This window comes from Rattus norvegicus, chromosome 13 (genome assembly GCF_021556685.1).
Source record: "Rattus norvegicus strain SHRSP/BbbUtx chromosome 13, alternate assembly SHRSP_T2T, whole genome shotgun sequence".
In the NCBI taxonomy this organism is placed as follows: Eukaryota; Metazoa; Chordata; class Mammalia; order Rodentia; family Muridae; genus Rattus; species Rattus norvegicus.
In genome coordinates, this window is record NC_141546.1 from 80,853,203 (window position 1) to 80,878,335 (window position 25,133).

The 25,133-nt window shown below is 41.0% G+C and overlaps 1 protein-coding gene across 3 annotated transcripts in view; it reads right to left on the bottom strand.

Annotated features, from left to right (window-relative positions):
* Positions 1-20,166, bottom strand: part of Pou2f1 (POU class 2 homeobox 1) — a 142,708-nt gene extending 122,542 nt beyond the window's left edge. For 2 of the 3 annotated variants that reach the window (XM_087579918.1, XM_087579916.1), the window contains exon 1: positions 20,099-20,166. In XM_087579918.1, coding sequence (XP_087436044.1) covers positions 20,099-20,159 — 61 coding nt within the window. In that variant the 5' untranslated portion in view covers positions 20,160-20,166. 3 annotated transcript variants of the gene reach the window in all.
* Between the last annotated feature and the right edge of the window lie 4,967 nt (positions 20,167-25,133).

Consider the following 25,133-nt stretch of genomic DNA (forward strand, 5'->3'; position numbering starts at 1 on the left):
AAGAACTAAATCAACGACCACGTGCACAAGCTCAGCAGCAGACCCCTCCCAGATAAACCTTCAGATAAGACTACAGCTGCAGACTTTTAAAGGCTTAACATAGAGGACGCAACAAAACCATGCCCAAATTCCTCACCACAAAGAACTGTCTTCTTTTTATGTCTATCCTTTAATGGAAAATTCATTCTTGATTCCAGAAAGTGCAGATTCTTACACTGTTCCAACCCTATTCAGAGAGGATTTTAAGCTCTCTGAAGTGCTCTATACTTAGGACTCTCAGAGAAAGAAAGAGAAGGAAACTGGCAATATTATTAAGAACATGCGCAAACATGCTCTGAGCAGGTGATTCTAACCATCAGCTATGCAGAGATATGCACGCCAGAACAAAAAACCATTGTGTTACGACTGCTGAGATAGTATCTACTAGCTTAACATGTTTGTAGTGGGTATGACCCAAACACATGAGGCATGTCATAATGAAGGCAGTCAATCTTGAAACTCCCTGGAGAAAAAAATTATTAACTATGTACCCATTATGACATGAGCTAGCCACTATGCAAAATTAGACATAAAATGAACAGTTTGCTTATCACCTCCAGAAATACTTTCAGAGGGCTGAAGAACTTCAGAAAATTAAGCCAGGCACGGTGGTATATACCTTTAATCCCAGCACTTTGGGGGACAGAAGCAAATGGATCTCTGTGAGTTTAAGGCCAGCCTGGTCTCCATACAGAGTTCTAAGTCAGTCAGACTTACATAGTAATACCCTGTCTTTAAAAGATAGAGGGGGGAAGAGTCTAGTTTGCACGAAATAGAAATTACATATAACCTTAAATATGGTGCTAACATTAATGTTTTAATTGTTATGTTTTTAAAACAAAGAAACTTTTGAGCATATAGGAATATGGCTACTATTATTAAACAACTAAAATACACAGGGTAAAAAACCATTAGATAACATGATTTTCTATTATACAGATTCATTCAGCTAATAATTACCAACTAAAGTTGTACATCAATTAATATTTCAACCAAGTAAAAATCCCGTTGTCAACTTACTACAGCAGAGGTTGCCTTCAAATTCTTTTCCATAGCATAACTACTTAATCTGCTTATGTGACTTTTTACTGACATCACATACAAACCAGCAGTAACTAGAATTAACATTTCTGATTCCTTCCTTTTAAAGCAAAATACTTAAGTTATTTCAACTACTCCCACACCAGACAATCTGGAGTTGTGTGCAATAACACAAACAATTCTAACAAATGTTTTGTTAGGTTAGTTCTTGACATCATCCAGTGAGAGATAAATAGTGAAACAAGAGTCAGGCTAACTGCTATGTCCTAGGTAAAAACTTTCTGGAACGATTTCATAACAGATCCAGGAGTATCCAAAGCAAAAGACCTAAGTTACACAAATCTCTATAAAAATATGGTGAAGAACTCTAGTGGGCAATAAAGCATGCAAAAGACAAACAGTAGGGCATGGCAAGAGTGTATTAAAGATATTTACAAACAAAGCAAACACTAAGTACCAAACCGTGAAGGAAGTTTGCTTTTTAAGAAGTTCTTGTACAGGCACACAGTGACCTCACGCTTACAGTGACCTCACGCTTACAGTGACCGCACGCTTACAGTGACCTCACGCTTACAGTGACCGCACGCTTACAGTGACGGCACGCTTACAGTGACCTCACGCTTACAGTGACGGCACGCTTACAGTGACCGCACGCTTACAGTGACTGCACGCTTACAGTGACGGCACGCTTACAGTGACCTCACGCTTACAGTGACGGCACGCTTACAGTGACCGCACGCTTACAGTGACCTCACGCTTACAGTGACCTCACGCTTACAGTGACCTCACGCTTACAGTGACGGCACGCATACAGTGACCTCACGCATACAGTGACCTCACGCTAACAGTGACGGCACGCTTACAGTGACCTCACGCTTACAGTGACGGCACGCTTACAGTGACCTCACGCTTACAATGACGGCACGCTTACAGTGACCTCACGCATACAGTGACGGCACGCTTACAGTGACCTCACGCTAACAGTGACGGCACGCTTACAGTGACGGCACGCTTACAGTGACGGCACGCTTACAGTGACCTCACGCTTACAGTGACGGCACGCTTACAGTGACCGCACGCTTACAGCTACCTAGGAACAGCGAGGAAGAAATGCGGCTCTCCACAGCTGAGACAGCTTACATCCCTTACTTGTTTCCTGCGTATTCAATCAGGAATGGCAAATCCCTCTGAAACTATTTTGTGATTTAAAATGATTATCATTTAATAAAGTCACAAGCGTAAGACACACCATTACCTCTGAATTACACCCAGTATGTCTTCCAACACTATTCTTTCCCTTAATATTTTAATTTGTCCACTATTTCACCAAAATAGCCATGTCTCACTTTCATCCCTTTTTTAAAAATAAATTTTATTACTGTGTGCATATAAACAGTAGAGGTATGCATATGCTGTGACACACGTGTGGAGATGACAGGAAACATTGTAGAGTCAGTTTTCATCTTCCATGTAACAGAATTAAGGCTTGAGCAAAAAGTGCCTCCTTGGGCTGGAGAGATGGCTCAGCGGTTAAGAGCCCTGACTGCTCTTCCAGAGGTCCTGAGTTCAATTCCCAGCAACCACATGGTGGCTCACAACCATCGGTAAAGAGATCTGATGCCCTCTTCTGGTGTTATCTGAGGACAGCTACAGTGTACTTATATATAATAAATAAATAAATCTTTAAAAAAAAAAAAAGTGCCTCCTTGCTTTACCAGATGAACACGCACATCACTGGCCCTTCATCCTTTTCTTTATATCCTAAAGGGTTTTTGTCTTCATTACAGAGGATCTTGACAGAAGTTCTGATGTTCACAGTTATCATCCTGAGTGAAATGCCTATTTTATATACTGGCTTAGTTAGGGCTTTATTGCTGTGAAGAGACCAAGGCAATTTTTATAAACTATAACATTTACAGGACCTCTGCTTACAGTTTCAGAGGTTCAGTCCATTACCATGGTGGGAACATGGCTTCATGAAGGTGACTTGGTATTGGAGGAGGAGCAGAAAGCTCTACATCTTGATCTGAAAGCAGCCCAGAGAGGACTGTCTTCCAGGCAGCTACGAGGGTCTCTTCAACACTGGGCAAAGCTTCAAGGCCCATCCCCACAGTGATGCACTTCTCCAACAAGGCCATACCTCCTAAGAGTGCCACTTCCCATAGGCCAAGCATATTCAAACCACTACACACTAAAAATCTTCTACTGGGGATTTAATAATTTAATATCAATGTTAAAAAGTATATTAACATAAATTAATCTTTAATCTTTTATATAAGCCAATATTTTCTACCACTTATTTATTATGTTAATTTTATCTGTAGAATCTGACAGAACCTTAAATACTGTACATAGTTAAATTTTTTTCCTTTTATGGTCTGTGGGGTGTTGTCATATCAGAAGTCTTTTTGATCCATAAAAAAAATAACTCATTCCTGCTCTTGTAGTCAACTCTGTTGTTACTGCTTGAGCATTTAAATTTTAATCCCTTCACAAGTAATTTGTGTGCAGTGTGTGAAATGGACATAATTTCCCCCTCCAAATAAGCCAACTGTCCCAACCACCTGGTCCTTCTACCTAATGCCAATTTCAATTATTCCAGGCTCCTAAACTCTAATTTAATGATAAGACGTTTTCATGGCTGCATTAAAGTGATCATTTTTCAAAGGACATTGTTATTCAGGGGGCTACGAATTTTGCTTCTAACATTCCCAGCACCTGCTAGAATGAATAAAAGAGAGGGTGGGAGTGAGAGTATCAGATTTGACTACAAAGCCAAAATTTAACCATTAAGCCATCACAATAGTTCATTATGTATTTGTACCTACAGCATGGGCTAAAATTACGCTTGAATTGTTGCCTAAATGGCCAGCACATTTACATATGCGCCTTTACTGGAATAAAACAACAAAAAGCATACAAGATAAGGTTTATATTTATTATAACTGAGAGTTAATGGCACTTTGATAGCATAAAAAACAAAATGAGTAGGTTTATTTCCCTAATATTTGTTGGTGAAGCAGCTCACTTTGAAACAGGTCACATTAACAGTTTTGTTTTCTGGTAGTACTGCCTTTGGCCATCTTATGTGGCCCAAAATAATGCAAATAACTAATAACCTTATCCTTAACTTAAAATATTTTATGTAGATTTCTTAACCACAACTCTTTTTCCCATCAGTGACAAATGGAATATTTTTAGGGGGGAGTTTGATTTCATTGAGAATAAGAAAGAGAAGCCAAAAGGACAATTTTCAGCATGTACCTACCTAGCACTGTGCTCTAGCCAACTCTGACAGTCAGTCAACTTTAAAGAGTCACTAAGGAGCTCCTCTGGTTATCATTAGGCTTTTGTGCCTAAAGCAAAATAATGGATTGTGTAATGGCTAAGCATTCTAATGGACTTCACAGTTATCTTTCTCATAACAGGTAAGGTTAACACAAACAGGCAGTGTTCCTTTCTATCAAGTATACTGTTAGCAAGAGTCCATTTACTGCAGCTATGCTGACCAAAAATGAGTTTCCGAGAATCAGGCCTGCCAACGAGCCTGCCAATACAGTCGTGCCTTGAAAGGCCACCTGACCGTCCGATAAAATCATCTAACTTTCTAGCTTCAATGAGAAGCACCAATAATCAATTTCAAATTCAGTATTTACTCTGGTAGTACTCCTTGATGACCCTTACTATGCCAGTAGTGCTGCACTTCCTATGAATACAAGAAATATTTGTGGAAGATGTCTAAAGGGCATGTACCATCTCCATCCTAATTACTAAACAACCTTTTCTTCCTTTAAGTCAGACTGCTTCTAGAATTTCTCACCCAATCTGCCTATCACAAAGCTGCCTTTCTAAAAGGTGCTCTGGTCTGCCTGTATAAAACTCATTACTGTTACTGCATCCATTGTAACACCACTTGTCAAAGCCCCCACTTAAGTGGTCATATGGGGTCTTATTTATGGCATTTCTTCTTAGCTTAGTACCAGGAATTGTGTTCTTTGTGAACTGTTTCAATGTTTATGGACATAAATTGATTATATTTTCATTTCTACACCATCCGCTATGAAGTCTATAAAAGTATCTATGCCCTATTATTAGTAAAGGTTAAGTCTGATAATAGGTATTTTCATTTGTGTTTGTAGTTTGCCTTTCTTGCTACACTGATTATGAACCTCTAGAAACAACCTTAATTTTGTAGGAGAAAGACAAAATGAACACATAATTTTTTTTAACTTAGGGATGGGGGGGTATGTGAAGAGTCAGCAGAGAGATTTCAGAACACATCATTTAAAGATAAAAGACCCCAAACTAACTAACTCCCATCTAATTAAAGAAGGGGGGGGGGGAGAACAGCTAAGGACAGGAGAAGAAGAGTAGAGAATAAGCCAGATAATTTATTCATGGACATTAGGTTGGCTTAGCCAGGTGGTGGTGGTGCACACCTTTAATCCCAGCAATTGGGAAGCAGGAGCAGGTGAATCTCTGTGAGTTCCAGTCATTCCTGGTCTACAGAGCCATTTCGAGGACAGCCAGAGGTACATAATGAGACCCTGTTTCAGACAACAACAACAACAAAAACAACAACAACAAAACTAACACAACAAAAAATTAGTTGTCCAGTAGTACAAAATGACAGAGTAACTCAGTGAGGCTCACTGCATGGTAAATGTTATACAATCCTTTCATACACCCACTACTCCACAGGTTTCACTCAAAAGGGTAAAAAGAACATACAGAGGATAGAAGAGGAAAACACAAAAGCTACCTGATAAGATGGCCAAAGGCCAGGAAACAAGACTGTTAGTGTGACCTGTTTCAATCTGAGCTGCTCCACCAACAAACATTAGGGAAATAAACCTCTTCATGAGATGATCTGTCTACTGACCTCTCTAACCAACCCAGCAGCAGTCTAGATAGGCATCTCATATGTACGACATGCAAGAATAAGTCCTTCCATACTGACCCTCTCATTCAACATAATTATCATCTTTCCTCACCACCTCAGGACTTCCCTTGGCTGTTACTGTCGTATGTCAACTATAGTTTACACACATCACTCACTGAAGAGCCACCAATACCCATAAACTGAACATCTTCCTCCTACTTAAAATAATGGTTCCTATGTTCCAAAAACCCTAAGCTTACTAGGAGGTTTGGCTCCACTTTAGTCAGTATGGAAAAGACTTTAGAATAAGCCTGTCAGTTCTAGGTAGTCTGTGAGCAGGACTAAATTATCAAAACTGCATCATCTTTCCATTCCTCCTTCGTCCCTTCCGCCCAAATCTTTGCATAAATTTTTTTAGACAGAGTACAAATGTATACTCTCTCCAGTTCTATTGAAAGAAACATTTTCTTTGTGAAGATATGGTTCTCCAGGACCACAGCACCACAAATGACCCATTCTCACTCAGACACTGCAACCAGCCCTCTAAACAAAGGGCTGGAACACGACTTACAGAGAGATCATTTGACCAGGAGTGCTATGACTTCAGTTCAATTCTCAAACCTAGGTTGCTTCTTCAAAGTATAGGAATACCGTAGTTCCTTCATGGAGAAGTAGTATTTCAGGTCATAATTTTTCAGGAAGTCTCAAAGCTCAAAACATAGCTCAGTAATTAGAAGTACTTGATGCTCTTTCAGAGGACCCAGGTTCAGTTCCCAACAGCCATATCAGCAGTTTACAATTGCTTGTAATACCAGTTCCAGGAGAGCCAACACTTTCTTCTGGTTTCAAGGGTTCCTACATGCCCAGGGTGGGTCTACACACACACACACACACACACACACACACACACACACACACACACACACACACACACAGAGAAAATAAATTAAAAACTTTTCAATGAAACTACAAGTACTCTGAAAAGGTTAAAATTGCTGTAATATAATAAAAATAAATCTTTTTTTACATTTGAAAATATACAGAAAAATAAAAATTTGTTACGCACAACTTAGAGCAAAACCACAAAAATCAAAACCATCAGATATTCATCAACCAACCAAGAAAAAAATCAACTATACTAGAGAGAATGGAGAAACTGACACTGATAAATACTACAAATAAGATGGCCAGCCAGTCACCGTAGTGCTGCCCTTTAATACCTTAACTCTAGAGGCAGGGGCAGAATCAGGAGATCTCTAAGTTTGAGGCCATCCTGGTCTACAAAGCTAGTTCCAGGATGGCCAGAACTACATAGAGAGATATGATCTTAAAAAGTAAAAAGAAAGAATGGAAGAAAGAGAGGGAAGAAGGGAGGGAGGGTGGGAGGGAAGGAGTCTTGGAAGAATGAATATGATTTGGTATCATCCTCAATGTCCAGACACTAACATCTTTAACTTTGTATGATTCTATTAGACACAGTTTATGGAAGGCCATAGACAGTCCCTGAGAATCAGACCAAATCAGAATGAAGTTGTTTATTCCAAGAGTCAAACTCAACTCAAACTCAACTTACAAAAAGGCAGTTTTCCCCATAAAACAGAAGATAATGTCAACCAATGTGAAGAACTATAGTTTAGCTAAGCCAATGGAAAAGGAAATGAGTAACTCTGTAGACCACCTTTTCTGCCTACAACATCAGGCTTCTCTGCTCAGCTCATTGGAAGACTGACTCCATCCTAAAGAATGTTTCCCAAATCTGAAACTGCAAATAAAAATCATCTGATCTTTGTTTGTTATAATTGTGTCTTCAAGTTATCTTAAGAATTGTATTGTTGTTACTCTGTGGTATGGGAATTAAACCCAGGGCCCTGCTGCATACCAGGCAAGGACTCGGTGTTACTGTCCCCACCAAATTTGTCCTAAAATACAAAACACTATACATGAAATTTTTACCACAACAATGGGGGTAAGACCCAATATACATTAAAACAAATAAAGTAAAAGAGACTAGTAAACTGTTCAATACAATCAAATACTGTGAACTATCTGGAAAGTCTTCAGAGATTAAACAGCATACCAAGCAGCAAGGCAATGCAGAATGTCAGTAAGTAGGGTGTACACAACTGGGAGCAATGTCATTAAATAGTTGATTACTCACCACAAACAATAACCAAGGGTCCTAGCACCTCAGGTGAAAGCGACACCCCTGGTTTAGTAGCAGTTTGGTAAGGGAGAAGAAATGTAAAGTTTTTTTCTTAGCAGGATTTGCCCTATATCAATTTTCTACTACAACCCGTATAAAAAAATATTAAAATGTTTCAAAATGTTAAAGTAATATAACCATAAAGTCCCAATTTTCTTTCTCACCAGCCAGATCGCAAGACACACATGGCACGACCCCAATGAAAATGATCAGTTAATACCTGGCTGGTTTTATTTACTTGTTTGCTTATTTGTCTAAATTTGAAGTGAGTTCTCACTACACAGACCAGACTGGCCTTGAACTCTCAGCTTCATGAGAATTATGACTGAGCCATCATAACCAGTTTACTATATTTAGCTCTTACAGAATTAAAAAATGCTCAAGATTCGTGGGTTATTAGTGCCAACAATTTGCATAGTAATCCCTTCCAACTAAGTATCTTATAGTCATCATCTGGAAAGTTCTGAAAGTTATGTTAGTACCGCATTTGGTAAGTGTCCATGTCAAAGATAAAGAGATAAAGACACAAAGATAAAAGTTGTCTTCAGGGCAGTAATATGTCAAGACCCTATCCTCAAAAATAAAAATAAAAATACACAATTGACTTTTTCCTACCTTGGGATCTGGGTCTGGGAACTAAATGAAATTGTTAAATACAGACCTTTTACAGGCAGAAACTCAGAAAGTCCCCAATTCTTGCTGACTCCTCAGTCAACTAGTTTGAAGCAGAAGTCAATGCCCAAGGGAATACTATGCTCCTACTAACTTACTGACACCATGAAATAGACCCAAGACAGGGACACACCACTCCTCCTCATTAGCCTAGTTTATCATGTGAAGTTCAGGGGTGGCATTTCATTCCCCAACAGGGTTTTTGTGACTAATGTGAATTTGTGCTTGCATTTGGTATACCAAGTAACAAAAACTATAGATACAATCATTGCTAGAGAAATCAATGCATTTTTGTCAAAATGTATAGAAATTGTCACAAAACCTGACTTCAGGGTCAGTGTTGACTAAAATATATAAAGATCATGAAAATATTGAAAATGCAATTTTCAGCCACATGTATGTATTATTCTTTTTGCTTAGAATATTTTCAATCCCTTCTACCAATTTTCAACCACCTACTCACAATCCTTGAACTGATCACTTCCTACTCATTCTTATGTCTTACCATAAACACTACTTTCTCAGAAAGCCCTTTTTAACCTGTTCTTCCAAACTAAGGCATCTACCTTATATTTCCATGGTACCAGGAACCCACAAACTCTATCAATGATCTACGATGAACAGTGTTACTTACGAATTCCCCAACACCATGAGCTCTGAGGGTTGAGGTGATATTTGTACTAACATTATCTCTAGTTCAAGGAAGGGGTGAAAGTACCCCTGTATTTATGGAATAGAATGGAGGAAAGGTTTGTCAATTATATCCCTGTCCATGCTCATTCTGAATACCACAACTCATGCTAAACTTATGCCTGTTAACTTCCAGTCTAGTAGGATGAGCCACACCTCCAACCATTCTCTCCGGTGTAGTAATTGAGAACCATCACTTGAGACACTCAAAGCAATAAGTAATCTTGAAATGCAACAAGTAATCATTTGAAGCTATCAAGTCACTGTAAAGTGTTTTTTTTTTTTTTTTTTTTTTTTGGTTCTTTTTTTTCGGAGCTGGGGACCGAACCCAGGGCCTTGCGCTTCCTAGGCAAGCGCTCTACCACTGAGCTAAATCCCCAACCCCACTGTAAAGTTTTATAAAATAGGGGTTTTCAGACCTCAACTGGGTTAGAATCTCAGGTGAGGGCTAGGCCTGCTCATATCAAGCAAAAATTAGAAACCACTAAATCAATCAAGTACTATTTGCTAACCATTCCTGCTTTCAAGGATTTTTTTAGACACGAGTCTTTAAATAGAAAATCAAAAACAAAATAATCCCCCCCAAATAAAAAACCACACGTGCAACAGTAGCAACACACATTTCTTCAATCCAGACAGCTCTGAGTTTCAGTTCTTATAAGACAAGATTTACTTATATAATCAATTAGTGAAAAAAATAAGACTGTCTACAGTGAAGCACTCAATTAGCTAAATGAACAAATTAAGTACTATATTCGGATTTGAAAGTAGGACAGGAGCTCAGACAAAAAAGAAGTTATTTATGGTGACAAGCTATGAATAGACAGGCCCCTAAAGATAAGCAGGTGACAGACCCTCTATATAAACAAAAGGGAATGTTTTTAGACTCCATCCCTAAAGACTTAAAAGTCTTGCTGAAGGACTAGGGCCATAACGAGAGCAGAAAGAAAAGGACAAATGCCCTGCCTGCCTGCTCAGAGTGGACAGCAGGAGAAACGGCACAGTCCCACTGCTGAGGTTTAAATACAAATACCAGAGGCTTTTAAAAGCGTAAGATGTGGGGTGGGAATGTAGCTCAGTGGTACAGTACTTCAGTAACACTGTGCTTGATCCCCAGCATCACAAAAAATAAAAATAAGGGGTTGGGGATTTAGTTCAGTGGTAGAGCGCTTGCCTAGGAAGCGCAAGGCTCTGGGTTCGATCCCCAGCTCCGAAAAAAAAAGAACCAAAAAAAAAATAATAATAATAAAATAAAATAATAAACTAGAAAGTACAAAGCTCCTCTTAAAATATGCAAAAATTTAAAAATTTAAAACATGCAAAAATGCATGTTTTAAAATATGAATATTTTAATACTTTAAAATATGCAAAATGTTTTTTAAGTCCATTAAATAACAACCTAAAATTCACAATTACACAGCTAGGCCATGATATGGAACACGGGCATCTCAACTAGGAGAACCTTTCTTTGTCTATACTCCACATTCCACAGCATTCCCAGGCACAGACAGGTCTGGACAGGCTCTCAGAACAACCGAAATACCAGGATTGGGGTAGAGATCAGGAGAGGGAACCAGGAAAGTCTCAAGATAAAATACAGCCATTCTTTTCCAAAATCAAAACTTCATTTAAAAAAATACTCCATTGTGTTCTTGTTGGAAGTTCGATCAGTAAGTGGTAAAAGACAGTGTTCTAGGTAGAGGTAGCACTAAAAGACAGCATGCAGCACTCCCACTGCAAAGGTTGTCAGAGTACTAAAAGGGCACACCTCTTTCTCAGGGGACTGGCTGGCTGCACACAGGAAAGCACAACCTTCAGTAAGGGTCCCCACAGAAGCCATCAGCTGCTCACGCAGCTCCTCCTCTCCAGCAGCACAAGTAATAAAACTCTAAGAAAACTATTATGCGACTTTAAAGATGCCTCTGCTATCAATTTGTTCCTCCCCACAGAATTCCGCTAACACTGTCATTATCACTATCTTATTGTTGACAGAAATAACCACAAATGTCAGTGGCAAAGTCAAAATGAGATGTCAATGCTGAATTCTCATACACACAGCTTGTGCAGACACCACCCTTCACATTCATATTTATCATCCGTGTAATTCACATTTTTTTCAATTTTCAAAAGGAACCTAAATAAGATCTGCCCAAAAAGATGTCAAGTATGTTTGAAATTTTAATTCTTAGGAAAACGACAACAGTTTAAGAGCACTTACTGCTCTTGCAAAGGACCCAGGTTCTGTTTCCTGCAGTGTACCTGACATTCACAAATGTCTGCAACTCCAGTTGCAGGGATCCATGTGTAACACTCTTGCCTGGCCTCCGATGAGCTGCAGGCACAGTCACATACATACTCATGCAGGCACACAAAACATACAAAAATATATTTGTAACTGAATTCTTCCCTCATTTTTCCTCTCTCAACTTCCTTAGTCTGTTCACGATTCTAATCTCCTTCAGATAAGCCAAGTTCAAAATCTTGATAATTCACCCTTTGATTCTGGTTGCAAAACATTTTAAAATAAGGGCACTATCCAAAACAACTAAAAACTGACTCCTTGCTGCTTAGCAAACAAAATTAAAACTTCTGAACCAAAGTAAAGTATTCACAGGGACTTGAAGCACCCACTGATAGAGCTCCACCCTGGCTTTACACCTTCCTGCTCTCCACAATACTCAGTGCTTATTAAAACACATGGACCTTGGGAAAGTCACTTTATTCGGCCTTTATTTTACCCGACTATAAAACGGACATAATAATACTTGTCAGTAAGGCTAACTGAATTAATGAAAATGAGGGTGCTGCTATAAAAATTAAGACACTATAAAAAAAGACATTATCATTATGTCATAAGTATGATCACTTTATTTATACTTGCCTTTCTTAAAAGGAAATATCCCACATAAAACACAAAACAAGACTTTAAAGATGGAAGCAATAAAAGAAACACAAAACCTACACAAGGACATAAATGTAACTTGTGAGCCATAACTGCCATGCACTTGCTTCCCTTCAGGTTACTAAGTCATTGTGAGCACTATGATTTGGAAAGAAAGCTAAGCCAATTAGACAATTCTATGTCTACAAGACTAAAAGCTAACTCACTGGTCAGAAGTAAAAGTTCCTAACTTAGGGGCTGGGGATTTGGCTCAGTGGTAGAGCGCTTACCTAGGAAGCGCAAGGCCCAGGGTTCGGTCCCCAGCTCCGAAAAAAAAAAAAAAAAAGTTCCTAACTTAAAGACAGGGCCAGAATCTTTTCTAAAGATTTCTATTTTGTGTCATGCAATTGGACTTCTCATCATCAACGTGTTTATTTTGTGCCATTACACTGTTAGACTGAAAGCCTTGGAAAGCAGGTAACTGCTTTACCTGCCTATGTAAGCATCTAGATTGCACTTATAGCAATTAAATCAAACACCTCAATTTCTGTATTCTTGTTTCTATGACTCAAATTTCCCCCTATTTCAAATCACCTGTACACCATAAAGTTAATTATAGCCAGTCCTTAGTCAGTCCTCTACCAGCTTCCCAGTAGAGGACAAATGCCTCTTGATTACTCACCGAAACCGCCCCACCGACTACAACAAGCTCCTCTCAATGGCCTTAGCTCCTTGCCTTTCACTTCTCCTAAAGCAGTGGTTCTCACCATTCCTAATGCTTCATACAATTCCTCATGTTGTAGCAACCCCAACCATAAACTATTTTTGTTGCTAGTTTATGGCTGTAATTTTCCTACTGTTGTAAATTGTAATTTCTTTGTTTTCTCATGGTCTTAGGTGGCCCCCATGAAAGGGTTGTTTGACCCTCAAGGGGTCTCAACCATAGGTTGAGAATCACTGCTCTAAATTCTCTCACAGATTCCAAAATGCCAACACTAAGAAAGATGAGGCAGGAGGATTCAAGACTAGCCTGGGCTTCACTGTGAATCCTAGACAATCAAAGGTTATACAGGGAGAGAGACCTTGTCTTCAGGGATAAAAAAAAGAAAAGTTTCATCTACATGAAGCCTCCTCTGTGTGACAGCAATGAGTCAAATGAGGTGGAGTAGAAGGCAACAATGCCCAAAGTTGAGGGCAGGAGGACACAGCTCAGTAGTAAAACAAAGTTATCATGTAGTGGGCCTGCTCAGATCTCCAGCACCAAAAGAAAAAGAAAGTCAGAAAGCTATGCTCTTACACACTTACACATGTTCATGTGTGTGGTGTTGCATATGCATGTGTGTGGAGGCCTGAGATTAACATGAACTGTCTTTGGAAGTGGCTCTCTTTGTTTTCTGAGACAAGATCTCTATTGTCCTGGAGCTCACTCATTTCCTGCAGCAGGTTTCAGGAACAGCCCCGTCCCCACGTCCCCACGCTATCCCAAACCCACCCAGTGCTGGAATTAGGGATCAAACATCTTAGTGGTTGAAGCATCTATAGCCCCTGCTAGTCAACATCTGAGTGACTGGTAAACAAGTCACTAAGACCTGAGGAGTATTTTCTCACAGGGAAGCAAAAGGTTTGGCATAGATTACAGCTAAATTACCTTCCGGCTAGAACATTCTAGGATGTTCTGATTAATTCGAACTTGAACACACCCTGATTTCTTTCCTGATCTTCATTATGTTGCACATTTTAATATATAATTATATACATTGTTTTAGATTTGCCCTGCTTAAGTAAGCAATATCAACCCTTCTATAACATTCTTATACCTCCTTTGTTGCGCACAAGGAAGAATAGAGTTAAATGAGGTATACAATAGATGTATTTTTATAAGCTAAGAAATGTTAATTATGTTTAAAGATTCGTTGTAATACTTTGCTATAGTATAAATTAGCAAAAAAGCATTTTTTTCATTAGCCGAACCATTAAAATGTACAAAACCAAGTACACATGTAGATTAGTCTCTTTGAAAGGACATTCCCTTAAGCTACCATAAGCACTGCACTGCTTACGGTAACATGTTAATAAACCCGAGTATCATAACATGCACAAAATAAGGTTTACTGCTCAGACATACCTGTCAATACTTTCTAGTGCAAACAAAGTTCACCAGGAAAGAAAAAAAAATCTAAATTTATTACTGTGCTGAATTAATTTCACTATTTCTGATTCCAATGTTAAAAACCATTAAAGTTACAAACAATTTTTAAATAAGTCATGTGGCAAATTAAATTATACTTATTTTTTCAATATTATCATCTAAATAAAACTACTACAAGCATTCACAGAGCTTAATTTGGTTATTTCTTAAAAAATTAATACACTATATCCTTCCTAAGTAAATATTCGGTTTTCTAGACACATTTCAAAGGAGAATCTTTTAAATCTAGACAACTTTTGAATCTCCCTTTGCTCAATTACTAGCTTTGTAAAATTTACCCAAGAACGAATGCTTAGAAGAATGAAATTATTAAAAAAGAGATAATCTGTGGCAGTCACTAAGTATATGAGACAACCTATCAGTGCTCAATTACGTAAGCACTAATAGTAAAGACACATGAAGCTTTGCAAACAGCATGCACAGCATGCAACACGTTTCCTCAAGTCAAGGTTCTGAAACTCAAAGCCATTCTCATCTTCAAATTCTAAATCCACTGTAAATGGATCAGTACAAGGGCCCACCTGTGCCATTCTCATGGTCACGTCTTCACTACTGCAAGAGTTTATACAAAGAGCTCTATCACATGAAAGATAAAAAAGCACCCATGCTAATGTACTGTCAGTTTAAGACAGAAATATGTTAAGTGTTAAAAAAAACTGCATTTATTTAAAAATCTGCTCAATTGTCCTCATTCACAAAATGAAGATATCAATAATGTACTTTCTGAAAGATGCATAAAGAAATTGCTATTCTGTATGAACTGTAATTATTACCTCTTTTTAACCACTCAAAAAGAGCTATTTAAATGGTATGGTGGGAAACAATTATTTAAAATCCTGACCACAGAGTTTTCTTACAAAAGGGGGGTGAAGTTTAGCTCACAGAAGGCTAAAGCAAGTAAATAGAGAGTTTAACCCAGCCTGGACAATATAACAAACCCCAATATCAAAAATAAAAACAAAACCACCAAGGGGGCAGAGATTAGTTCAGGAAGAACACAGAAATTGACACAGAGAGTTATATCATTGAGCCAAGTCCCAACTTTCACTCTAATGCCTAATGTTGGGTTTCCATGACAAATGAGATATCTGTCCAGACATTCAGCACCAGAAGTAGGTATGTGCTATCTGTTCTAGTCCGCTCTCTAGCGAAAAGCACTTGAATGTTCCAAATGAAATCATTTCCATTGGGAAAAACATGTAATGACAATGGTTTCCAACATTAAAAATAAGAAGAGGGAGAAAAGGAGGAGGGGGGAGGGAGAAGAGGAGGAAGAAGAAGGCAATTGGCACTACACAGACTGTATAGTCCTCTCAGTACAAGGGAAAGTCTTAATTTAATCCCACACTTCTACACTCTTTAAAATCAAGCAACACAGATTCAAGAAACAATTCAAATATTTCATTTTTAAATGAAAAACATTTAAGAAAATAGTCTCGGTTCTGTCATTTTAAAGCACTTGCTGGTGATATTCAGGGCTCTATTACATATCTTTGGTGACCTGGTAAATACAGATTTGCATTCTGAGCCCTAAACTGACTCCGAAGTCTACTGATCAAGTGACTAACATACTAACAGTTATTCGATGTAGGGCACCACTGAAACAATTTTCTTTCTTTGGCTATTTAGTGCCTATTGATGCAGAGAATAATAGATTTAAAATATAAAAAAAGCATTACAGCATTACAATTGTCTATTCGTTGACTAGTAGCAATTTTCCCCCCACAAAAAGGGAAAGGGAGGGAGGTTAAAAGTTACATTTACAGTAAAGACTTGGAAACATAAATCCTTCAGAAATGAAAAACATTTGGTCAGCTGTCATGAATGTCAAAGACCTTAATTCAAAAGTTCCATTATAATTAATGGGTGGGGCAAATCAAGAAAGTAGCAGCAGATTTTCTAGAATTGAGTACTGGGAAGTTGTCTGACAACTGCAGTAGGAGCCTGGCTGGCTGGAGGCTGATAGGCTCCAGACTCACCTAAACTAACTAAGCTTGCCTAACACATCAGCTCCAAGCGTCAAGTGTCCTTCCCAGTCACATTTCCCAAACCTTAACCACCACTTTAAGATGCCCATTAAGGAACAGAAGAAATGCTTAGAAAAATTAATGTCAAAAACTACGTTTGGAAACCACTACTTTGAAAGGAGATTTTTTAAAACACCATTCACACGGTAAATGTACTAACATGTATAGACAAATCCAGAAAGAATCCTAGATTCTTTAAAAGCTACTTCAAAGCACGAGCTCTCCCATAAGTGTTTTACCTTATTTAAAATACTATAATTTTAACATTAAAAAAATATAGTGCTCTCATTTTCTTCAACTTGGTTTTCGTCATTAAAATAGGCTCCAGAGAGAATGGTCACTCCAGAAGCCTGGGCCATACTGTGACTAAGAAGTAGTTTCTCACAAGAGAAAGATTATAAACAGCAATAACAACAAACCCCACAAAAAATAAGCAGGTATACGTAGCACAAGTATCACCACTTTAAACCCACACTCCCCATGGGAAATGAGTTTTTACTATGGCAAGGACAGTCAACTGAAATAAAAGGCCAGCTCACAATACCCATTTTTTTCTGTATGACAAAAACTGTTAACAGTGAGCTTTGTAAAATGCAATGTGCATTTTATCCTTTTGGATAAAATACCTAGAGCCCCAGCAGTGGTTAAACTGCAGCTATAAAGGAAATTGTCCAGAGATAAATGGTTTCCCTATGAGAAGGTTCCATGGCTATACTTCACCTCAAGACAATAAATCACATTAACTGCACCTTGTCCTCTGTCCAATGACATCATCAGTCTGACCACATCTTGGGAACTGGGTGCAAAAACATACGCTACTTAAGGCATGAAATCATATTACTGCTTTTTGCCCATCCAACCTCATGCTTCAGTGCTCTGAATTGGTTATTTACCTGAGCATTCTCATGAAACCTTTACCCCCTACAGCATTCAGGCCCTACCTACAGGATGTGAAAGGGAAAAAAATTGTGAGTAGTTTTTCTTTTTTTTAAATTAGTCTGCATTTACTCCTTTAGATCTAAAATTTTGTTACAAATTAGGTGAAGTCTAATGTTTTCATATATTCACTACACTGGTTTACTGTGATTGCAAAGGCTTAAGACATTAACATGATTCCTCAAACACCTCCCCTAGAAAGCAACATCTTTTTACCTTTTAAAAACAAAACTCTTACAGGAGAGACCAGAAATCAAAATTATTGTTTTCTCTAAACAGTAAAAGTGAATTGGTTTTCATAAGCCAATTGTCCTAAGCCTAGATAAAACAAAATCAATTCTGACACTTAAAGCAAGGGGCCAGCAAGCTATGCAAGTTCCAAGATCAGGGTGGACCAATGCCTCTGTTTATCTTCTATTTTCAATCATTTAACCATGACCAAAGAAAACAACCCCATTTCTGTTTTCCTTACTGCTGCAATTAAAACAGGCAGGTCTATGTCAGTAATAACAAGAATGCCGGCCTCCCTTCAAGTTGGTGCAGAAACTGGAAAAGCAGCCCCGCTGAGTGAGAAAGTATCCAAGTGTTGTCAACCGGACTTTCTAAAATACCTAGCTACTCCATCGCTCCTGGAAGGAAAGTCTACCCGTTTTACAAATACTACAAAGCTTTACATAGCCTGATCGAGTTTAACTCAGGAAGAGAGGGACTATTCCCACCACAAAGTCCTCTATTTGTACTAAACTAGTAGCTCACAGAAGCCTCTGTAAATTGGGAATAAGGTTCACAAACTATAAACTGTACGATTTCTCCTTTTAGGAGAAAACAAGTCAACCTCAGAGCTGATGCTTAGCTCGGAGCTGTTTTTATGCTGGAAGGTCCCCAAGAGGATGTGTTTTGCCTGCGGAGGAGGGGACTCGAGTGGCAGTTGGTGGGGGAGTCATTTTGGTTATTAGTAAATAAATCAAGCAGCAGAGAACAAGGCCTAAGCAACTACTGGGGCAGTCCAGGCCTACTTCTCTCCGTGTCTTCCCAGCACAGACTGGGTTTGATCTCAGAGCCCTGTGGATTGCCAAGGAGGAGAAGAAAAAAAATTATATCGAACCACAAAAGCACATGGGGCGAATGTAAAATATAAACACGGCGTTGGGCTGTGAGTGGCTGTTATTAAAGGTCTGAATTACTAAACATGAGAGGCGGGGAAAGCCAGGCGGCCATTTCAAGAATATAAACCTCCCTGAATTAGACATTATTCAAATGAGAAGCAAGTAGAGAAGACCCAGCACGCAGCTAGAAAGCACCACTACACACAGTCAGGGAGGGGGATCTCCGTGGCTAGCCACCACCCCCGATCCCCGCAGGACAGAAGAAATCTAGAATATGATCAACTTGTCAGGCCAGCCTTTTGAGGGCAGGAGGGCAATCCTTTACGGTCCAGTTCTCGGGTGGCCTCTGAGAGCTCCCCGCCTAGGAGCGAGAGGGCCCCCAGGGCCACCCGCGCGTGGGGGTGGGGATGTGCGCGAAGGAGCCACCAGACCCCGCGAGCACCTTCAACCCAACTGTCCCGCGACCCACGGCAGCGCGGACCTCTGGATGCGGGCCCGGGAAACACGGACGACCGAAGCCATTTCCACGGAAGGGAACTTCCCCGAGGGTTCCTCCCACCCAGCCCAGCCTCCTAAGAGTCCGGGGGACCCCAGAGCGGGCTCACAACCCGCAGGCCACCTCACAGGGCCCACGCCGCGCTGCCCCTAACCACAGACACAGACTGGGGTCAGGCCGCTGCCCCGGGCACGAGCAGGGCGCGGCTGAGGGGCCCGGGCCGTGACCCCCGGGCTCGGCCCCACGAGGACCCCCCGCATGGCCGGGGGCAGGGCGCCACCCCCGGGTGCGTCCCGCGGCTAGCAGCGTCCCCCAGCCCGAGCCCGCGCCGGCTCCCAATCCTGGGGGCGCCGCGCGGGTGTCCAGCAGCCGGGGTCCGCTTGGGCCCCGCCGCCCACCGGCATTGTGCTCTCCGCCACCTCTGGCCCCTCCACGCCCCCCCCCCGCCCGTCCAGGTCTCCCGCCCGCACCCCGCCGCGCCCCGCCAGCCCAACAGCTATGAATATGTAAAATGTCTTTATTGTCCTCTCCCGTTGCCCCGGCCCCGACGCCTGCCGCCCGCCGCGGACCCGCTCGGATTCGGACACCGTGCGAGGAGGCGGCGGCGGCCGGTGGAGGAGGGCCGGTGCCGGCGGGCGGGCGGGCCGGCGCGGCGACGGGGTGGGCCGGGGGCAGGAGGAGCGCGGTGGCTCACAGCCCCCTTTGCCCCGGGTCTTCTTCCCCCTCCGCCCGGCCGCTCCGAGCTCCTTTTCCCCCTCCGCTCGGCGCCCAGAGGGGGCTGTGTTTCCCGGCCCCCCATCTCCTCGCCGTTAATTATAATAATCCTGAGTACTAATAAATTATGCTAAGTCGCGGGGGGGCAGCGAGAGCCGGGGTTGAGTATGAATATGAATATGTAAAATGCTGTAATGATTACCTGCTGCTGCTGCCGCCGCGGCTGAACTCTCATCTTGACTCGCTGCTCCTCCGTCCGCCATTTTGAATATTTTAACCAAAATCGCCCGGTCGATAAACCCTCCCTCGCTCCCGCTCCCCTCCCCCTCCCGCCCTAATCGCCTCCTCCCTCTTTGCATCCTCCCGTTCCTTCCTCTCCCTAGGCGCGCGCCAGGGGGCGCACGAGGCCGGCACTGCTTTCTGCCGGCCCCCTTGGAAGAGCTCCACCCCCCTGCGCGCGCGTTGCGCACGCGCGTCCAGGCTGCAGGGACGCCCCCCCCCGCCTCCCTCAGGCAGCTAAAGTGCCCCCCAACCTGCCAATCATCTCTTCCTTTTTTCCTCCTCTCCCCGTCCGCGCCACTTTGCGCACGCGCAGTTTCCTCCACGCGCCTGCGAGGCGGAGAGCGCATGCGCCTCTCTTCGCCCTTTCCAGGAGCGCAGCTTCACCCCAAAGAGTAGTGTGTCAAGTGCTTGTTTACATCTTCTGATAGTCTTCTCGTCTTCCGTGTTATTCCCCTCCCGGATAAGTTCCGGATTTCCACGGTGGTATTGTAAAAGGGCAACGTGCACGGGGGTTCACAGAGAGGACGCGCATGAGAAATTAGCGAGCGCTCCACGGCCGCGCCCCGGCGCTCCGCACTTTAAAAGGCTTTCCGCGCAGTTGACTGCGACAAAGGAGGGGCCGCTCCCCTCCGAGGTAATTTCCGGCCCTGTGTGCAGGTGGGGGCGGAAACGCCCTCGGCGGGCAACGGGCTCGAGGCACCTGCTGGGCCACGCGCGGACGTCGCGCTTTAAATTTGAATCCGAACTAATCCCCGCCCCGCTACTCGACCCACGCCGCAGATTCGAGGCGGGCGCGCGCGCGCGGGGGCGTGTCCTGGCGGCTCTAATTAGCCGGGTGTAGCGTCTGCTCCACTTGTCGCGCGTGCCCTGCGAAGCCACTGGGAGCGGCTTGTCCCAGTCGCCCTTTCACGCGCCCACCTCGGGCGAAACAAACAGACCCCATCTGCGCTGGGACTCCTCTTTCTTTGCTTCTGGAGCACCTTTTAAAGCCTAAGTTGTAAACTGACCTGATTAAAATTGTGGAAGTTGGCAGTAGCGCCAACGGCCACGAATTCTCTTTGCCCTGTCGCTCATTAAATTCGATAGGGTTTGAGGGGTGGGGAGGATGTGCCTCGTGAACATCTTCCTAAGTAATTAGCCAAAAACATTGCCCAGATTGCTCCTTTACTGCTTTAAAAAAAAAAATCCTGGTTGAAGACCCAAATCTTTTTTACTAATTCTTAACAAGTCCCAAGAATTTCCTAAAGATTTTTTTTTCGGGATACAAACAAAAATATTTTGTGGTGAGCAAAGTAAAAAAGAATAAATTGGTTCTAGGCTGGCCCTGAGTACTACCAAATTTTCAAATGGGTAAAACTGCAGGTTCTCCACCACAAAAAAAAAAAAAAAAAAACTAAATAAACAGATCACTACCGGAAAGCAGTTATTTTAATAGTTAAAAGTTTTAATTGTGAGTTTGAGGTTGCTTGCTGAATTCAGTATACCGTATAAGTACAGATAAAGTTGTTTGTCAGTTACAGCCAGTGATTTGAAGTGAGATTGATTTATTTGTGGTAATTAAGCCTTGGGCTGTGCACATGACTGCTTAAACCAAATAATTGGACCACCCTATAATTATTTCAAAATACACAAACCAACACAATAAAGGAAATGCACATTTTAACCATGTTACAATTAACATTTGGAAATATGGCACAAATTATAATACTATAGGGGAAGTCTTGGAATATAATTTAAAGTTAAGTAAATAACACTATTCCTGGCAGGCACAAATTTGAAGTCATCACCACTTACCTATTTCCTTCCTATTTAGTCTTAGTTTGCTCTTAGGTTCAAAAAGTAAATGAACACGACCTTGCTTCAAGTCATTGAAGCTTGATGTGCCATTCATTCTGCATTGTTTCATTTCCATAGAAGGAAGTTGGTGTGGGGAGAATTAGTTTAAAGAAGAGCAATTCTGTGAGGGCAGAAAAAGTTTAAGTTAGTCTGTATCAGACTTTCCCACGATGGCAGTATTTATGTTCCATCCGTGTCCCCCGTGTTTAGCCCAGTGTTTGGCTTTAGTAGATGCTCATAAATGATTATTGGATTTTTAAAAGGCAAATAAAATTATATAACTTTTTAAAAAACTGATGAAATCATTCAATCATTCTATCATGATCTTGACTAGTTGCTAATATAAGGAAATGTCTAACATAGTATTTTGAGTCTAGCAAACTTAGAAGTATCAACTTTTTCTTTAATCTATGTGGACCTTGGAAGGTATGAACTCTATTACCTCAGTTTTCCGAGATTCAGGAATTGAATAATAAAGAATGTCCAGTGTCATGCTACCCTTAAATGATGCAACTGAATTCAAACATAGGCAAGGGACCTTCTTAACCATTCTTCTATGCCATCTGCTGTGGATCAGGCCATGTCTTTACGGTCTATATAATTAAGTGTGGAGGAGAGAAGTGTATTAACAATGTTTTGATTAGTGATTAGGTATGGTCATGTAACTAAATTGGAATTTTGAGGCCTTTCTTAAATGAAGGAAATATATACTTTTTCCTTCCTTGCTTCTTCCTAAAGTACAGGTATGAGAATCAAAATTCCTTCATCATTCTTGGTCCATGAGAGGCCATTATTTTCATGATACAATATATCATTAGGAATAAGCAGACTAGATTTTTGCCTCTTCAGGCAGAAGAGATCGTGGGACAAAGAATGGCACTGTGTTCCTTAAGTAAACCTTAATTCTCCATGCAGCCACACTTGCTTGTTAAGGACTGAGGAGTGAAGACTTTGGGAAATACATTTTAATGATAGGTTTGAGTGACTAAGTTAAAATAATCACTTTTATAAGTATTTCATCTGTTCATAAAGATTAACATTGTAACAGAGCAGAGTAACTTGCTTAATGTTCTGTAGGTGCATTTAGTAACTATCTTATGGCAGAGGTTTGCAAACTGTGTTATGGGACACCTCAGGGTTAGCTTAAGGTCAGATTTTTAAAGAGCAAGACCTCTACCTCCTCTTTACCAGGATGGCTCTGCTTTACCTATATTGGAGCACAAATAAGATATATTTGAAGACGTGGTAATACTACTTCATATATATGTATGGGATTTGCTGCCTGGAAAGACTCTGCCAGGCTGTTACATGCTTGAAGATGCGGTGGAGGTTTCAAGATAAAGTGATTATGGCCATTAGCTATGAATCATTGGAATCATCATCTCCCGTTTGCCATGTTTACAGTGTATGCAGAAGTTATTCCAAGAAAAACCCTAATCCTGCCTTGAACATTTATTTCAGTGGATCTCCTTATTCAACGTGAAAAGGCCTTCTGTTAAGTCTGAGTATGTCTAAGTCAGATGTCTTAACATTCATAAAAGGATGGCAAGCCTATACTGCCTGTAGCTGACTGATAGAATTTATGTTTTATCCTTAATGTACAACGTAGACCATTTCTACTTCTCGAAGAATGTGCACTGAGATCTTTACAATTCAGTACTCATCAAAAACTCGATAACATTTATGGAGATCTGTCTGATAGAGACATAGCTATTTTCCCCTCTAGTTCAGGGTCAACAAATGTACAATACTGCTCTTGCTACTATCTTTTCCAAGCCTCTGGCCAACTTTAATCCATAACCCCTTTCTTAAACTGAGATTAGACTCCTGCTCAAACACAATTCTTTCCAACCAGTGCTTCAGGCAGCCATTGGCATCTCATCAGCATTGGCATGCAACATGAAATCCATTTGCTATTTCACCTTTGGATACTCTTAAAAGCCAAACTGTCAGAAAGCCATGAACTTGAAATTCATCATTTTGTCCCCTTGTAAGATTCTTTCCTAGAACTGCTCTTTGGACTTATGTCATCAGCCTACATTACAATCGTAAGAAAACCTCTCAGAAATGCATCCTATTTACTGTAGTGGTGTTTTTGAGGTGCCTGTTTTCTGAGGATTTTTTTTTGAACATTGAAAGGCAGAGGTTAAGTAGCCCTCCTAACATCACTCAGTGAAGTGGATAAGAATTGAAGAAAGGACTGCCGGGTCACATATCCTCTCCTCCACGGCTTCTTCGTGTCCTCAGACCTGCTCTGCACTTTGGCTTTCACCTGCCTCCCCAACCTGTCTTCCTCCTTTTTGCCCTTCCTCCATTTTCCCTGCCTCTTCCTATCCTTCCTCAGAAACTTTTTTTTTTTTGAGATAAACTCTCCCTGCATTTACTCATCAACTCACTACAATCTGAATCTGCTCCAGTCATTTTCCTGGAACTCCTTTATTGGAAGTCACTGATGACCTCCTAACTGCCAAATCTGATGACATCTTCAGTCCTCATCTCGGCCCATCTCTCAGCAATTTGACAATGTTGATCACTCCATTCTCCGTAAAATCTATCCCTGCCTCTGGCCTCAATGACAAATTGCTCTCCAATTTCTCTTTTTATCTCTCTAACCACATCTTGATTTTCCTCACTGGATCCTCCTCTTCTTCCCATCTAATATAGGTACTCTCCGAGGACATGCCTTTATCTCTCGCTCTTTACGTTGCAATCCTGTTTGATGTCATTATCTATCCCCATAATTTCAGTTGTTACCTTCTGAAGCCGACTCCTAAATCCACACCTTGGTCTTTTTTATTATCAAAGATGTTGCACATATTTCTTTCACTAGAGTAGGAACTGTGAAATGTGAGCATAACCTATGCTGAACATTTTTAAAACATATTTTCTTGCACATTCCATCTATATTATAGTAACTGCCCAATACACGTACAGAGCGAGTATCACACGCAGCATTGGAAACCTGTATCCGACACTGCTGTAAACAGAACATTTCTCTGGATTTTTGGAATATCGTGGTATTAGTGCACATTTAATTCAACCTTTTAATCTTCTGAGGCAACATAATTATAATTGTCTGAATTTTATGTGTTCTAAATATACATTTTCCACATATCAGT